This window comes from Terrapene carolina, unplaced genomic scaffold (genome assembly GCF_002925995.2).
Source record: "Terrapene carolina triunguis isolate 2854851 unplaced genomic scaffold, T_m_triunguis-2.0 Scaffold131, whole genome shotgun sequence".
NCBI lineage: Eukaryota > Metazoa > Chordata > Testudines > Emydidae > Terrapene > Terrapene triunguis.
The window spans coordinates 4,359,393-4,371,495 of NW_020664482.1; the positions used below are offsets into that span (position 1 = coordinate 4,359,393).

The 12,103-nt window shown below is 39.9% G+C and overlaps 1 protein-coding gene across 7 annotated transcripts in view; it reads left to right on the top strand.

Annotated features, from left to right (window-relative positions):
• LOC112116028 (integrator complex subunit 6-like) overlaps positions 1-12,103 on the top strand; it is an 88,561-nt gene that overhangs the window by 51,966 nt on the left and 24,492 nt on the right. For all 7 annotated transcript variants that reach the window (XR_003369854.1, XR_002908874.3, XR_002908875.3 and 4 more), the window contains 4 exons: positions 7,062-7,211; positions 8,525-8,614; positions 9,016-9,199; positions 10,041-10,169. Coding sequence is in view for 3 of the 7 variants with exons in the window: in XM_024213306.3 (XP_024069074.2) it covers positions 7,062-7,211; positions 8,525-8,614; positions 9,016-9,199; positions 10,041-10,169 (553 nt within the window). In the remaining 4 variants the exon portion in view is untranslated. The remainder of the gene's footprint in view (positions 1-7,061; positions 7,212-8,524; positions 8,615-9,015; positions 9,200-10,040; positions 10,170-12,103) is intronic.

Sequence of the window (12,103 nt, forward strand, 5' to 3'; positions counted from 1 at the left end):
CATTTGAGTTCCTTCAGAACTCTTGAGTGAATACTGTCAGGTCCTGGAGACTTATTACTGTTTAGTTTATCAGTTTGTTCCAAAACATCCTCTAATGACACCTCAATTTGGGACAGTTCCTCAGATCTGTCACCCAAAAAGAATGGCTCAGGTTTGGGAATCTCCCTCACATCCCCTAACATGACAGGATGTTTGGCACCCCAAAATTAAATTGCCTGCTAACTTGAAGGAGCTCTTTGTGTAGTGTCAAAGAACTGATTTTAGAAATAGTCTCTAAATTGAGAGAGTAGGACTGGATCCTAAGCAATCCAGTGGAAGGTAGAATATACAGTGTAGTTTTATCATGCAATTCTGTGATCCAGTGTTTGTGCTTTCTCATATCTTTGGGCTGGTCTAGACCTAAAACTTAAGTTACCCTAGCTACCTTGCTCAGGGTGTGAAAAAAGATGCAGTTGAACATTTAAGGTTGTTTTCTTTCATTAAAAATAAATGTATATGCTGTTTCATGTATTTAAATTCCAGTTACTGTTCTTTAATGCAGCTTGACACAAATCATGAGCAAAAAGTTAGTAATCTAGTAAAAAAGCATGTCATTCACCATTTTCCAACCTACTAAAATGTACAATTAACAAGAATCTGAAAATATTGAGTTACATAATTATTTAAATAAATGTATATAGTTAGTGTACCCTGCCAGGTGGCAAAAAGATGGACCAGATCTAGTGTAAAGGCTCTATTTAGTTGTAAATCAACATGTTTTAATGGTTATATCAACCAATGGAAGTGCACCTTTCGTTAGAAAATCACTGAAGCGTACAAATGGTGGGAAAATTGATTTAAATCAGTCCATCCTGCTCTGTACATATCTAAAATCCAGGGACTTTGTCTGCTTATTATTCTCTTGCATTTTGATACTCTCGCATGAGGATGGTGCTTTTTGTCCAAACTGAAAGTGAACGGCTAGGAAAACCTACTGGTGGTGGTGGTGGTTTGTTTTTATTCAGACATTTGTTTTGAAGATCCCCAAGCCTCTCAACTGAATTCTACACCAGTTACCTTAATTTTCCCAGCTATTAAAACTATTTATTTAAACTTAACTGACTCTTTAATTTCTGATCTTTCCTCTACTGCTTAGTTCTGCTACTTTATTTTTATTCACTTAGCTGGTGGACCCTTTCTCTTTGCTTGGCAATTCTCTTCAGCTTTTGTCTGGAAGGAAACAGGATAGTTGTGCAGAGCCACCAGATGTCTTTGATTGAAGAATTGTATTTCACAAGACAAATTTCAGGATTCCAGAAGATGATATTTGAAAGTTCTATTTAGCGCCACAGAGGGCTGATTGACATCCCTTTTGCCCAATCATGGGTTGGGGCAGCAGGTGTGTGATTCTCACAAATGCCCAGAAAAGCAAGTACAGTATAAGTACCTCATTAGACCTTCATATTCACCAGAAGGTCATCCCATTAAAATTCAGTTCTGTTCAGTTTTTCCTCTAAACTCTCAAGTAATGGCAAATTGACACTTCAGTTTATTTGCCAAGATGTAGTCTACTCAGTGTTAACAAATTCTGTGTATAAAAATGATCCACTAGGAATTTGATACTTGAAGACCTGAAAAAACTGAAGTCTCACAACTGGAATTTATGTATAAGGAATCCAAAATATAACTGCTCTATGGCTTTGACTTTATTCTTGTCTATTTGCATACATAGCCTCTTTAACTCTCCTTCTTTCAATGCTTGCATCTCCAACTCCCTTTCATTCTATAGTATTCCTACCAGCAGATGAAAATAACTATTCCCTCACAGTAGCATTTTCCAAGGCAGCAATTTATAATCCTAACCACTTTGGAAAGGCTGCTGCTGACACAAGAGGACAGAAATGATTACGCTGAATAATTCTGCAAGATTCTTTTAACGGTGTATTGAGGGGGAGGAAGAGCAAGAATATAGAAATCCTCAAACCCAGGTCCAGTTTCAACTCCTGGAGTACTCTGAATACCCCTGTCATTTTTCAGCTTTACATTCTTAGGTCAAAGTCACCAAGAGAACCATATTACAGAAGTGATTTTTGTACTATTCACTTGGATATTTTTTTTAATGTCCTCCAAGCAAGCCTTGCACTAATTGACAAAAACGCTACTTTTACTTCCACAGGCATTTATTTAAACAAGTTGTGGAGTTAGGGAAATCCTGTATTCCCTGCTCTCACATGGAATAGCCCTATAGAATCGCTCATTACAAAAAAGAAATATACAAGACATTCAGTTAATATACTGGAGGAAATCCAGGTATGCACTCAAGATCATTTGAAAGTTAAGACATGAAAGAATTATGCTTCCATAAGTGTGTATTCTGTCACTTTCCCAATCTATATGTTAAAGGAGATCAGGAACCCCTTCCATGTATAACACCATTCTTCAGAAAACACATCTTGAGTTTGGGCTGGGACCTGGTTTACTACCAAGAAATGTAGCTCATTTGGCAGGCGCTCCTACCAAATGACGTTTAGCAGTTGTACTGAAGAGTTAGGAGGATTCGGAGGTCCTTTGTAATTATTCAGTTAAGTCAAAAGAACTGGAGCTGGCCCAAAAAAACCCACTGCCAAGATTCAGGGTGAAAAAACCTGTTTAGAGGCAACAAAATGAGGGATTTTGAAAGATGGGGATTAGTCTATAACCAGCTAGAAGATCTTGAAATATCCGTGGGGCAGATCTTGGAATGCAGGAGGGCTGTCTGCATTGCTGAGGTTGGGAACCTGTACCCAGTCCATACTCTCCCTCCACTTCTGGGGCACTGAATGATGGCTCTCAAGGTACCAAGGAGTTCAGAATAGGTCTGAAAGCTCTTAGCCTTGGTCTTTCTCTGAGCTTTTTGCTGTCCTACCACTCAAAAAACAACCTTCGTTTGAAGAGATTAGAGAAGATGCATAGACCCTGCCCCACTCATAGGGCTTCTAATCTAGCATTTTAAAGCACACAATCAGGTGTCCTGCCACTGGAGAATTCTGCTTCAAAGAACAGCAGGTGGGATACTAATACCTGTTGGGGAGTTGCCTGACACTTTTTAAGATCATTTGCAACACTTATCTTGTCTCAGAAGATAAACACCTTTGGGAGGCCCTGAAGTCTGGAAATGAGTCTGTCTTCAGCCTGAAAGGATGAAATCTCAGTTGCAGTCAGCTCTGTACCAAAAACTGCTTCTTTCAAGAGCTCTGGTACCTAGCTCTGGCTGCTTTTTTAAGACCCCCCACAATCTACAAGTTTGTCAATGCATCTGTCCAATAATAGACCATGGAACATGTAATTTGGAGGGTGGCTGGGTAGAGTTGAGGGGCAGGGAAGTTTGTTACCAAAATCAGTGATGCAAGTTTCAGAGACTCCCCCAGGCTGCAGTGCCTGGCATATTCGGGAGGGGGAGAATCTGTTTCATAACAGCAGCTTGTTTTTGGGGAGGGGGGGGAAGTCCCAAACTTCTTTTTTTTTTTAAAAAAACAATTTTTTAAATATATATTTAAGGGGTAAAACAAGCGAGTTTTTTAGGCTTCTATCTCTTTTTAAAAACAAACAAACAAAAAAACAACCCAAACTAATCAGGCTTTTGTATACCCCAACTTCACGTGGCTTCTCTTTTATTTTAGAAAAGAAGCCATATGAATGCAAGACCAAACACCTTCCACTACATGTGGGTTTTTAAATTTGGTTTTAAAATGAAAGCTGGCACTTGTGCACAGTGTGAGACCGACTCCTGCGGATAACTTTTCTCTGCAGAAGGGGTACCTCACAGGCTGGTAAGCGTCCCGGTGTTGGCCTGCTAATGTGCCACAGTTTCTGTTCTGGAGAACTACTGTTAACCATGCCACAGTAGCTAAGGCTCTTTCTCTGTTCAATTCTAACCCTCTTTGAGACTCGGGGCTTTAGCCTTGGTGTGGACAACTGGATGGAAGTCTAACTCGTTTCATATAGGCCAATCAAATAGCCATTTTATGATATCAATTCTTGGATACTACCAAGCTGACCTGGATTCAAATTGCTGACTAAATAGAAATAAAAAATTGCCCTCAGTATAATCTCCTGAGTAATCTAGATTCCTTCCATTTCCTTCACCCCATTTTCCCAATAGGGGTCTGGAATAATATTTTTATTTGGATTTTAAGATAACATTCTCCTTGCCCTGAATATATGTCCATTCATTTAGGGCCATGTATGCTGTCACCTCTTTAAAAATAACTTACACAACATGCGGGGCGTAGTTTTAATAATATAACTCACTCACTCCGATGCAACATAGAATTACTCTAAAGCAGTAGTTCTCAAACTTTTCACATTACTGTACCCCTTTCAGGAGACTGGTTTGTCTTGCATACCACAAGTTTCACTTCACTTACAAACTTGCTTACAAAATCAGACAAAAAAATACAAAGGTGTTCTAGCACAATATTACTGAAAAATTGCTTACTTTCTCATTTTTAATTACTTTATCTATAATTGTAAAATAAATTGCGACCCCCGCCCCCGGGTTGAGAAACACTAATATAGTATATAGAGCCATATAAACAAGTCATTGTATGAAATTTTAGTTTGTACTGACTTTGTTAGTGCTCTTCATGTTGCCTGTTGTAAAACTAGGCTAATATCTAGAGAAGTTGATGTTCCCCCGGAAGATCTCTGTCCCTCAGTGGTATTCGTACCCCTGGTTCAGAGCCACTTCTCTAAAGAAATTAGTGACTTTATTTTAATTTACATATAGCATCTTTCATCTAAATAGATCTTGCATTTAAAGCTAAGGAAGAAACTTAATTCTTTACTCTTCCTGTTGTGGCTGGAGATAGAACAGATAAGGATCTGAGAACATGGTTACTGCTTATAAAAACATTTGCTCTTTTCTCCAAAGTGCTCTACAAACAGATACCCAAACTAGACATCACTTCATTGAAAGCAGCAGGAAGTGAAGAATATTTCATTGAACCTGCAGTAAGGACTTACTTAAGACAGAGGGCTGGTCCACACTAAGCCCCCAGTTCGAACTAAGATACGCAACTTCAGCTACGTGAATAACGTAGCTGAAGTCGAAGTATCTTAGTTCGAACTTAAAGGTACTTACCACGGTTCCACACGCGGCAGGCAGGCTCCCCCGTCGACTCCGCCTACTCCTCTCGCGGAGCAGGATTACCGGCGTCGACGGCGAGCACTTCCGGGATCGATTTATCGCGTCTAGACAAGACGCGATAAATCGATCCCAGAAGATAGATTCCTTGCCGCCGAACCAGCGGGTAAGTATAGACGTACCCAGAGTGTAAATGCCCTTGTTGGAGTTTGGCACCTACTTTGCTGAAAGAGGATAGATGGCCAGGACTTCAGTGTTAAGTTTCATTTAAGATTTTAACTATTTCTTGCCTTAGTCCTTATCACCAAGATTTCCCAGTCCTTACAGCTCTTCTCCCAGAGCTTTACAGTCCTCTTCAGCGGAGTCTTCTTGCCACAGTCAGCACTTGCAGCTATCTCCCACTCTGGCCTCCTAACTGATAGCTTCAGAGATTTCCCGCCCCCTTCAGATACTCCCCTGCCGAAAGAGACCGGAAGCCTTCTATGCAAATTCCTGAAGAACACATGACTAGGAGCAGGCATATGGCCTACAACCACAGCTTGGAGTTTCAAAGGGCAGTAACAGGTGCAATGGGACACAAGCATGCCTTCCAAGGCCCAGCGCTCTGTTAGGTGGGCATTAGCGAAACTAACAAGAATTGAGTTAGTTTTACTCTGCTGCTGCTCAGGTAAGTTCTGAGCAGCAGCAAAGGCAGGGATTGGCACTATTCAGTGTAGAGGACTCAAAACTGAGGCTTGGGGGTAAGGGGTGGAATAACACTTGCACATGCACACACCTGTCTCCTTGCAGCAGCCAGGTAACTGAGGGAGTGAACTGTAAATATTGGAGAGATGTTCTGTACTCCCCATTGCAGCAGTCAGGAGTCTCTGGGATGCAGAGGACAAGACAGAATGTCCCTTCTCCTTTCCAGCAGTGGGGGAGGGATTGGGACCGTGCAACTATCAGTCTTCAACTAGTAAGTGTCTGTCTGCTAAAGAGACAGAAGGGTTCTGGGCAACAACCTGGTAGGAATCTGAGCCAGCTTCCAGCAGCAAGGAAGAAGTGGCAGAAGAAAGAAGAGTTAGAATTACGAGGTAAGATGCAGAGAAACCGGGGTAGGAGAAAAGTGTGTTTTTACAAATATATAATATGGGTGTGGAGGAAGAGAGTTGAGGAAAGCATAAAAGAGGCATGATCTGTATATGAACATAAATGGAGTGAAGCCAGGAGGGAAAGGAAGTACAAGAAAAGTGAGAAATATAGTGAGTCACATTTGTGAAACTTCTCTAAGTTGGCTGATTATACAGGTTTTAAAAGTCCTCAATTAATGGTACACTGCTGTCTAACATCATTCTAGTTCTGGGGCGGGGATGGGCACTGAACTGGGAGCAAGAATGTGGCGGCACTGGTATCTTTCGTTGGCTATTAGGCCTAGCCCTTGAGCACGTATTGCATGTTTTTCTGGGTAAGGCTGGTTGGGGGAGGAGTTGCAGAGCACCACAAGAGTAGCCCGTGCTCTCCCTGCAGCTCCTTCATTCACCACTATGCCTTAGGTATTCATGTTTGATTTCTAAATGCCATTCATTGGACACACTTTTAAAATCAAATGTTCTCATTCTCATGGAAGTACCCAAATAGTTCCATTAGTCACTTGCGCTTTGCTGCATCTTTCATAAGAAGAGCTAAATAGACATAGTCATTGTTTCAAAAACGTAATACTGTGTGTAGCTTGTCAGTCTTCTACTATGTACTTCGTGTTCTGTACACATTGCAGTTATGTGGGAAGATACCTGTGTGGCTCCTCTGATTGTTTGTTTTGTTTGTTTGTTTCAAATGTATGCATCATACAAGCACAACAGCATCTACCTGCTAATGAGAAATGTAATCTGCCTCTGAGACGAAAGGTGATAATTGTCGGATCACTACTAAAATGACCAATAAACTGTCTTTTGTCTCTCTCTATATTACTACATAACAGGCTGGATGGAAGGAAAATCATGCAACATTCATGAATGAACTGAAAAACCTGCAAGCTTCAGGATTGACTACCCTCGGGCAGGCTCTCAGATCCTCGTTTGACTTGTTAAATCTCAATAGATTAGTATCTGGAATAGACAATTATGGACAGGTATCAAATGTTTGTTCTTTCTTCACATTGTATCAAACACTATAACAATTGCTGCTTTGTGGATATTGTTAAATATCTGGAGCGGGGGGGGGGTTGATGGAGTATGAGTAAAATGAGAGGGGGCTGCTTTGAACTGGTTATAGTAAAATGGTCAGGTGCTTTTTAATAAGAACATAAGAATGACCATACTGGGTCAGAACAATAGCCCATCTAGCCCAGTATCCTGTCTGCCGACAGTAATCAATGCCAGATGCTTCAGAGGGAATGAACAGAACAGGTAATCATTGAGTGATCTATCCCCTGTCGTCCACGCCCAGCTTCTGGCAAACAGAAGCTAGGGCCATTCAGAGCATGGGATTGCATCCTTAACCATCCTGGCTAATAGCCATTGATGGGCCTATTCTCCATGAACGAATATAGTTATTTTTTGAACCCTGTTATAGTTGTGGCCTTCACAACATCCATTGTCAACAAATTCCACAGGTTGTGCATTGTGTGAAGAAGTACTTCCTTTTGTTTGTTTTAAACCTGTTGCCTATTCATTTTATAGGTTGACCCCTAGTTCTTGTGTTATGTACTGTCAATCTTCATAAACTACAAATAGATTATATAAGTATAGATTTAATTTTTAAAACTCTAGTTCTCATATCACACACTAAGCATGTGGAAAGATGTTGTGTATATTTATGTTCAGTCCATATTGTGTGTGCATGCACATATACCTGGAATCTTAAAATTGTAGGCATTTATCAACTAACTATTTCAGACTGTCTTATGTTTGCCTTCTCAGTATGATATTTTAATGAACTATGTAATCATCTGTTTAAAAAAAAAAAAAAAAAAGCCCAGTTTGAAAGATGTTTAATTTTCCCCACTGTTAAGTGTCCTGAATGTATTTGACAGTATACTGATGTTTTTATTTTCTCCTGCAAGGAGAGCCAGCTAGAATATAGATGTACCGCTGTTAGGAGTAGACCCCCATGACACTACATAACACTCACCTTTTGCTTAAGTGATAGGAACCTGTGACTTTATGGGCAGGGGGTCTGAGTTCTACACTTGTGGTCTGTCTGAAGTTCTGAGTGGCTTTGATGTGTAGTATCGTGTCAGTTGTGGAATTCTACATGTCCACAGATTTAACACCATCTCAAGCTTTTATAAGGATTGTTTGGCATTTTAAGTTCTTAAAGGCAGATACCGTGTTTTATGTGCTGTAAATTGATGAGTACATTTACAGAGCAATACAAGTTTAACTGAAGTATGGAATTAAATATTATTTGTTACTGTTTTACATGTTTTTATTCTTTCTCTAGGGGAGGAACCCGTTCTTTTTAGAGCCATCTATTTTAATTACCATCACAGATGGAAACAAATTGACACATACTGCTGGTGTTCAAGAGGAGGTAAGACTTTTGTATTTGTTTTACTTTTTAAAATGGCTACAGGGGAACACTAACTTTCTTTGGGGAGTCTTGTTAACAGTTAAAAGTATTTCAGCTTTAAAATCTGTAAACTTGCATCTTGGCAGTGTGCTAAAAGAATTATGAATTAGATTTATATTGGTGGTAATTCAGCTTCATTCTGCAGACCACTTTTTAAGAAAGGTGGACCAGTTTCTCTCCCAGTGCCCCACTGTTTAGTTCCATAGCCACTGGGAGTTCACAGACTACAGTTTGAGAGCACTGATTAATAGAGAAGAAAACTGGTCCTTCAGTTTATCCATTATTTTGATGATTAGTTTGGGTACATGTCTTCAAATGACCATCTGATCCCTTAAAACTTTCTTCAAATCTTTCTTTATTAGCTTCATCTTCCTTTGAATTCTCCTCTACCTGGAAGTGAACTAACCAAAGAACCATTTCGTTGGGATCAAAGGCTGTTTGCCCTAGTGCTGCGTTTGCCAGGAGCTTCTTCTGTTGAACCAGAGCAACTCGGGAGCGTACCCACTGATGAATCTGCAATCACACAGATGTGTGAAGTGACAGGAGGTAGTTGGATGTTGTTTTGCTTTGGTTTCAATGTAGAATTTGTCTTACTCTCTAAGTTGTCTTAATGGGATGCTCTTGGGGGATGGAGGGAGAGAAGTAATTTTGCATCTAATTTTTCTCACCTTGGATACTGACTTTATCCTGGCCAGTTCAACATGTTAGCATAGCACTGCTGCGTCTGGGTTTCTACCTTGCAAGAGTATTTTAAAATTAAAAAATACTGGCTCTTTTAAATCTGACAGCTTTTCACTTGTTTTTCACATTAAGCTTTGTAATCCCTTCCCCTTTCTTTATAAAAGGCTGGTCGTCTTCTTTGAAAAGTGACTAAAAATGAAACCATCTCACTCATCAGGTCTATTCCTTATGTATTCAGTAAAACCTGCTTCCTTTAATAACTAATGTTTACTTCATTAACCCTGTGGTGCTAACACAGCTAAAAGGAGTGAATTACACAAGAATGAACAGAAGGATCATCAACAGCATTGAGCTGTGCAAACCCACTGCCTCCAATGGGTCTGCACGATTGTCACTGAAGGCTTTTTTGGCCTGCAAAGCCTATGTTGTTGGTGATAATGCACAGGATGGAAGAGACCAACTTGGCTTTCACAGTCTGTATTGTTTGCACTGTGGAAGTATTGTGCCATGTCTGTTGATGATTTGAGTTTGTCATTAAAGCAGCAACTCTGCAGTGGTGATTCCACGTAAAGTTGAAAGAGCCTCGACATATAATATAGCTTTTATTTTTATAATAAATAAACAGTATCCTCCCTTACTTATACAATTAAGGTTTGCTGTGACTTATTTTCAGACTTTAACTGCATTGCTCTTTTTTTACTTATAGGTCGCTCCTATTGTGTGCGGACACAAAGAATGTTGAACCAGTGTTTAGAATCTCTAGTTCAAAAAGTTCAGAGTGGTGTTGTTATTAACTTTGAAAAATCAGGACCAGACCCAGCTCCCATTGGAGAAGGTACAGTAACTATTCACTTTCATCTCTGTAGCTGTAATCTATGTACAAGTGTTTTTGTTTTGTTGCATTGTGAGCTCAGTGTAGATCCTTGATGTGTATGGTATCTGAGATTTTTCCTTAAACTATCTTGTCTTAGGAATGAAATGCCTTTATTGCTTGCTATTTTGTTGACTAAGGAATCACAGCTAAAAAGACAGAAAATGTCCAACGTTTCTACTTATTTCTGTTTTAAGTAGTGGTTGCAGTGTAGTTGTAACTGTCAGTCCCAGGATACTAGAGAGACAAGGTGGGTGAGGTAATATCTTTTACTTGACCAACATCTGTTGGTGAGAGAGACAAGTTTATGAGCCACACAGAGCTGAAGAAGAGCTTGGTACCACATACAATAAGCTTGAAAGCTTTTGTCTCTCATCAACAGAAGTAAGTAGTAGAGGTATTAATAACTGTACTGTGTTGAAATAATTGGAAAGCATCCTGGATGCATTATTCACACCAGTCTTGTGAATGCTATGTATATTTTCAAAGCAGTATAGGGTGACAATATCGTTGTTTTTAAATACCTCAAAATCTATTGTAAGAACTTCTTTTTTTAAAATAAATTTGAGCTGTGTGTGAATTTTATTTGGGCGTGTCTTCACTAGACTTTACCAGAGTTAAGTCACCTTCAAGTAACTTGAGGTCTTCAGCACATTTGTAAAGGCTAATGTGGATTGACTTCCTCCTCCCCTTCCGCCCCCCTCCCCCCACCCATTTTGCTTTACCCTTGAGCTCAGCCTAGGGTAAAGAGCAACAGGTATCCTGAAGCTAACGTTTGGGAGTGTACATGCTAACCTTTTGAAACACATGAACTAGTTAGAGTTAATTGCCAGTCAGTGAACTTGAGGTCAAAATGTCTGGTGTTGACAAACCCTTGGTGCTCTCAGGCTGTCTCTGCGCTGGAAGGAAGGTGCATTTTAACATATGTTGCATATGTGAAAAATACACCTTTGTTTTACCTACTGTAGACAAGGCCTTTGAAAGCAACTGCAAAAGACACCTGTTAGATTTACAGTTCTTGAAGATTACCACCGTGGATCACCATTAAGGATTCTTACAGCAACAGAATTTAATCAGTCTTGGAGATACTGCCTCTTTGAAATCAAGTAATTTGGGGGGGGGAGGTGTAGAGAGGGCTTTCAGGTACTGCTCCTGCCAACTTTTGTGTCTTTACCTTTCACATTTTTTCCCCTCTTAATTGCGTCTCTCTCCCCACGTTCGGTAGGGTGAACCTCAGAAACAGAGGAAACTGACTATATATGGGGGAAACAGTACAACTGACTGTATACCTGTGCTGTCAAATGCACAAAATGAATGGGGGAAAAGAAAATGTAATTCTATTAATTTTTAAGTGCTACAGTGGACTTCAAAAAAAAAAATACTTCAGATGTGGTTTTAAATTGATACACTGTAAAGGTGTCTGTTTTTTAACGTTTTTGGCATTGTGCTGCTTGAAACTGATCACCCTGTGATGGATCAAAACTTTTCTTTCCTAACTGCAAGTGAAAAATTATGTGCCAGGACAGGAGAGAGAGTGTGGGGAAAAAATACATTTGTTGATCATGGGGCAATTTGTTCAGACTTGCAGAACTCGACACATAAAATTAAGAAGAGAAAACTGATCCCTTGGCATGTAGAGAAAGAGTCTTCCTAAACAACTTACATACACAGAAAATCATACACTTAAAAGCAAACTTGAAGACACTTAGAGTATGCAAGTAGAACGAAAAAAATCAAGTGTGTGTATTGCTTTTGGGGGGTCCTTTAGACATTCTACCATGATCATCTATCACCCTTACTTTCATTCTGAGCCACCTTTTCTTCCCTCCTGCCTTTCTCTCCTGTTTGCCTGCCTGCCTGCTTTCCTCATAACGCCTTTTCATCTACTTGGGAGAATG